Below are 6,014 nucleotides of genomic sequence, written 5' to 3'. Positions count from 1 at the left end.
ACTACTCTGAGCCCTCACTTGTCACTGAGTCCACCTTAGAAAGAAGCCACAGACCTAACACACTTTTAACCCAATACTAAGGAAAAGGTACTATTAAAATTGATCCAGTTAGTCATTTACTTGTGCATCCAGTTTGTCAGTGTGCTTAGTGATGGTGAGCTCGCTGTTGTCACCCTTGCTTTCCACTACTCGTGGTTTTCCTGTTGGTACTATTACCAGTGTTTCTGGCTATGTCCTGGACTGTATTCCACTGCCCAGCACTGCTTACCTGAGAACTTAAAAAATAGCTCTTCAGCCATGGATCCATCACAAGCTCCGTCATACCCTTGATTGCCAACTTCTGTCATGGTTGACTATCACACTGAGTGCCGTTCTCATTTGGTGTAATGTAGCTCCATAGTTAACCTCCTGTGTCTGTTGGAACGCACTAGCATCAGAAATGAAGATGCCTGCTGTCTTCTGCTTGGAGAAACAGACTCAGGTGCAGTTTACATCTGTTCCACATTTCTAGATAGTTTCTCATAGCTTTGCTGGGTGTAATTTTCATTGATAACTTTTGAATTCCTGTTTATTCTGTGCTATTGACTCTGCCACAGGTTCTTGGAAGAGATCTTCACACACAGCTACAATGGCCTCAGCTTAACATGAGATTTTTGCAGTGCCTTGGCAGAGTCTCTCTCTCCCTGTCTAAGGATTGCCTTGGCTCCTCTTGGCACAGCATCACACCGAGGGCTCACGTTGCACTGCTTAGTTATTACTCCCACCATGTCCTTTTCTGAGTTGCTGCTTTTCAGGGTACAGCCTGTGTCCCTTGTTCCTAGTTGTCTGACCTTGCCTTCGGGCTGCAGTCGCACGTTTTGCTTAAAAGGACAGTGTTTACAGTCACTCAAAATGTTCTGTAGGACTGCCCTTACACCTCTTCACCATTCTGATAATAGCTCTGCTATCTACATAGTTTTTCAATAGCATTTCTAAAAAACACAAATGGAAATGTTGAATAGCCGCAGGCTGAGTTCTGATCCCACTTCAGAGATGATTCCCTGTCAGCAGTTACTTTGACGTGTGTTAATATACTCTTTGGTATTGCACAGTGCTAAATTTCCAATCCAGAATACTGTGCAGTGTAAGTCACAGACTCATAGAGAAGTGGGGTGGAAGGGACCTCCAGAATTCACATCTAGTCCAATCCTCCACCTGAGACAGGATCAGCCCTGTCCCTATCCCATTATTTACAAAACACGAAGATATTACATCTATGCCATTACCTTTATCAACAAACACAGGAAACCACAAAAAATGAAATCAGATTCATGTGACAAGATATATTTACCATAAAACCATTTTGACGGGCAATATGATGCCTAATTTTTAATTCTTTACTAATTACCATATCTGTTGTTCCATTACTTGCCTGACCAAAAAGCTGACAACTTATAATAGAGCACTCATTGGAGTGATAAGAATCTTTGTATTGGACAGTATTTCCTTACAAAATCACAAATGCTTCAGCTCGTGATGCCTGAATTTATCCTTTTTATCCCAGATGCTCAAGGAATGTTCTCCCAGGTCCTCATGACTGAATATGAATATTCACATGTACCTTAATCATGGTTGTCTCAGCAATGCTGTTCTCAGCATCCTACACTGCCAGTCTTTCCCCTTGATGGCTCCGGTGTTGCCCTAAAACACAGTTTGCAGTAGCACATTGTTAACATTTAAGATTAAGGAGGAGTTGTATTTCCAGAGGGTCGTATCCCGAATCAGCGGTTCTCTGCGAAGCTTCCCTTGAAGCGGTACCCGGCAGTGGTAAACAAGGGCGATGTCCAAAGGAACGTTGACACTGCCAGCGTAGGCCCTCAGGACGGAGTGGACTGAAGTCTGAATCACCTTCCTTGGATCAACTATCATTTTCCTAGGGTTGATGACATCTTTTCGGTCAGGCTCCCTGTGGATATGCTGCAGGATGTTCACTCCGGGCACTGCACCCCACGACGAAGTGTTGATCTTGCCCGTGGAGGTGGCAGTGAACACGGTGTTGGGGAAGATGTGATTCTCAAAGAGGAAAACACCAGTGTCTGGATTCTGCTCCTGAAGACTCCTCATCATGGTTTTCCAATCCGGGTGCTTTGCGGGCAGAATAATTTCATCGATATCATTGAGCAGCACAAACCTGCTCCGGTACATGTTGCGATACACACAGTCATTGAGAGCGGTGATTTGTCCGTAGTAACCAATGTGCGTCCCGTCCTTCGGGAAACGCCAGTGAGGAGACACCTTGAGGTGGGAGGTGATTGGCCAGGGAACGACCTCGACGGTTCCTTCTGCAATATAAAAGGCCAGGACGCTCTCCATCAGGGGGCTGCAGCTGTTCTTGTAGATCATCACTCTCTGGGCGCCAAGAATTTTGTACATCTCCACGCTCTGTATAAATTGTAAGACATTGTTGTAGTTTCCAAACATGGTTGAGATGCACACGGTGAAGTCAGCAGAAAAGGACTCAGCTTTGCGGTTCTTTATTTCAAATCTGGGCAGCTGCTCAATATTTCCATTAGGGAATGAGTGAATCGACACATAGCTCGGCTCACAGGTGGGGGGCTCTGCACAGAGCAGGTCCGCTGCACCGTAAGGGAAGTCAAATCGATCCGAGTGGACATCAGTGTCTGCCCTAGATACGTGTATTTCCCCATCGGGCTGGCAGCAGAACCAGCAGTAAAGCGCCGTCACCTCCTCGTGGTGAACAATCGCAATCACTCGGGTGATTTTGCTCTCTCTGTTATCAAAGTACGGGGCTACGATAAAGGTTCTGTTATCCTCCAAGGCTGTGATTGTACTATTGGTAGCTTCCCATTCATAGCAACTACCTTTCTTTATTTCGATTTTTGTTAGAAATCTGTCAAGATACATCCAGTTTTTAAAGATAGTCATCAGTAAAATGCAGAGAAGAAAGCAGAGAGCAGCATAATATTTTCTCCCACCAATCATCTCAGACCAGTGCTGTCAACTTTCTTCCGGGATTCTAAAAACAACCTGTATGTGAGAAGAAAATAGGTTCAGGTTATTGATAACAGGCCTGGGGTTTTTTCCAACTGTTATTATCACTATTATTATGAGGAGAAACTCCTCTTGGCATGACACACATATAGTCACCTGAGAGACAGGGTTAGTGGGAGGACGTGACCTCTGAGAACAGGATCAGCGTCAGTAACTGCAGAGGAACAGCAGGATGTTCCAATGTGGAAGGAATGGAGATATTTTGGACCTGGCCATTTTTTAAAGGGAAGATTGAACATAAATTCTGGAGACTGACGTACCTTTACTGTCACTTTTCTGAACTGGTAAAAAGATTAGTTATCTACTACTCAATATGGTTCTGGTCTCTCTCTCTCTCTCACACCCCCTCAGGGTTTTTAACACAAACAAACCCACAAGTTTTTAAAAATAAAGCAATGTTTAGTTGTCACACAAGGAGAAATCATTAAATACAGACTCAGCAGGCAGCTGCAAGCACTGTCATACCAGTTCAGGGTGATCTACTGAGAGACAGCTGCAGTCAACGACAGTTTCACATGACCTTTCTGAAAGCAAGACTTACTATGTTCCTTTACCTTACGATCAGAAGGGCCTTTGACAAAGATGCCTGCGTTAAACTACACCATTTTCTCTGTTTGAGCAGTTTGCTACAGTGAGCAGCTTCTGTATTTTATGTTAGATGCTTATCCGATAAAATGCAGGAGCCTGGGAGCAAGATCCAGCACCCAATACTCTCCTTCTTTCAGTGACAACAAGCCCAAAGGCACAGGGAGGAAGGGTTCCCACCCACTGGGGCAGCTCATAAGTCAGGTCATTCTTGCCAGGATGAAAATGCTAAGAGAACAGCACTGCTAGCCTGTGTGCGGTTGGCACTACAGGCATGCCACAAGAGCAATAACAATGTCTTTGTGGGGGCTTCAGGACACACCCTGTACCCCCGCAAGACCGGCCTTTCCTGTTCGCTCAGCATAACATCTAGAAGAAGGATGGGCTACAAAGCCCTTGGCAACCTTATGCAACCCCACAGCGCAGAGCTTTTGATCCAACTGCCCTGCCTCCTGCCCCTCCCCCCTTGATCTAATCAAAATGCATCAACATTTTTCTGTTTTCTATGCTAAAGAATCAGCACTGCAATTATGCCTCTCTCTACCCCCCAGTTCTTCTAGCATCACACTGGAAGCAGCCCTAAGACATTACTTTTCCTTCCTGTGAAACTGTAGTCTTTAACATCCCCCTGGCTCCTCTTCTGCATGTTTTGGTTTTGTCTTTATCAAAAAGGAAGAGCTCTGGTACAACACAAAATACAGTGTCATTACAACTGTTATTTTACTGGTCCTCCCTTTATAAAAATAGCACTAGCTTGTTTTTAAAGTCTTACCGAAATGAACAACCCGGCCTGCAAAACAGCGTTGCCAAACATCTCTACATGCACTTTAGAAGAATAAATGATAGGCTCTTACAAGGCTCATCATTTGCAATTTGTGAAGAGGTTATTACATTTAAGGCACAGCACAAGGTGCTTCTTTGCAGACAGAATTTATAATACAAATAACTCATAGAAACAAAAAACATTTCTATCTATATTTCCTCTTGAAAGACAGGAAGGGCTGGGGTGGCCACATGCACTACTATCCTTCCTCTTTCCTCTACAGCACAGACACTGTACCTTGTCACCCTTACACTACATCCTCCCCACCCATTGTTTTCTGTGCTGCACCTCACCTCTTCGGCTGTAATCTCTGTCAGTGCCCAGGGTAGGAGGCATGTGGCTGACTAGTGCTACAGCAAACAAGCAAATAGCTGCTCTGCACTCACCGAGCACTGGGTGGCTGAAATACAGAGCTGCTCTCTGCCATCCCTGACCTCTCGACAACCCATCTTGTCACTATAGCTGGAAAGCAGAGATAGCCCTTGCTTCTGACTCATGCTTTTGCCATTCTGTCCCTGGACGAGCCGACACCCGGAAGTCTAACTGATATGGTCGAGGAGGACTCTGGCCCCTGCTGGAGACAAACACCAGGTTTCAGCCCCAAGCCCCTTGCCCACCTGCAGTGAGAACAAGCTGGTGGCAGCTGAATGAAATTTCTGGCAAGTACCTGGACAGCTTGGATAAAAGTGAACAGGAAAGAGTAGGAGAAGAATTCACATCTGAGAGCACCACAGACAGCTGCTCTTGGCTTCACCCAGATGCGTCTGTACTGAAGCACTGACATCTTCTCTCTACTAGGGACCTACACTTTTAAGTGCAAAAGTAGGTTTACAGCACTGGCAAGGAGCTGCCCTGATGGGACAGTAGTGCTTCCTCCCACCATAGGACAGCCTGCTGCCTGGCTTAGTGTCACTCCTTTCCTAGTCTTCCCCCCATGTTCCCTGGAGCCAACTGCTCCTGCTGGGGGGCCTGTGGGTTTCTCTCCAAATGCTAGTAGCACAGTGCAAGCAAACAAACAAACAAAAATTGCTAAGAGTTCATAGATTTCATAGACATTAGGGCTGGAAGGGACCCTGGAGGATCATCGAGTCCAGCCCCCCCACCCCGGGGGCAGGAAGTCAGCAGGGATCATAGGACCCCAGCAAGATACTCATCCAAATGTCTCTTGAAGGTGATCGAAATGGGAGTTCAAGAGTTGGGTGGATGATCAACTCCCCAGTGACCTTGTGAGAGGTTTCCTGCTTGACTTACCACTTTCCTTCTCTGCGACGGCACTCAGGGTCTCTCTGGTCCCTGAAAGACTGCAGACAAAAGATAAGAGAAGAGGGAAATCTAAACTATGTCCAGCCCTGACGAGCCTGAACCACTTCTGCCGTAAGGAGGAAGTGCACGGCTCTCAGCAGACTGACATCTCTGCCAGCCTCTCAAGAGTGGCTGTGAGATGAGCCAACGTGATGACGTGTGAGCACGAGTCAACGGGCCTACCTCAGACCCTGCAAGAAACTCTGCCACTACGTCACCTTCTAAACAAGGTGTAAAAGGGCTGTGGCAAAGT

At 46.1% G+C, this 6,014-nt stretch overlaps 1 protein-coding gene across 2 annotated transcripts in view; it reads right to left on the bottom strand.

The window, feature by feature from the left end:
• Positions 1-578: 578 nt before the first annotated feature.
• The window catches only part of LOC109314093, a 30,075-nt gene continuing 24,639 nt past the window's right edge, over positions 579-6,014 (bottom strand). The window contains exons 1-2 of one of the 2 annotated variants that reach the window (XM_019541070.1): positions 5,711-5,790; positions 579-3,027 (exon numbers count right to left, since the gene is read on the bottom strand). In XM_019541070.1, the coding sequence (XP_019396615.1) occupies positions 1,681-2,982 (1,302 nt within the window). In that variant the 5' untranslated portion in view covers positions 2,983-3,027; positions 5,711-5,790 and the 3' untranslated portion in view covers positions 579-1,680. Of the gene's footprint in view, positions 3,028-5,710; positions 5,791-6,014 lie in introns of those variants that run through there. The other variant, XM_019541069.1, reaches the window with a different exon arrangement.

The sequence above is a fragment of the Crocodylus porosus genome, unplaced genomic scaffold (genome assembly GCF_001723895.1).
Source record: "Crocodylus porosus isolate Cpor-Errol unplaced genomic scaffold, CroPor_comp1, whole genome shotgun sequence".
Classification (NCBI taxonomy): domain Eukaryota; kingdom Metazoa; phylum Chordata; order Crocodylia; family Crocodylidae; genus Crocodylus; species Crocodylus porosus.
Note: the sequence above shows the minus strand (reverse complement) of the source record. Positions and strands in the feature narration are given on the sequence as shown.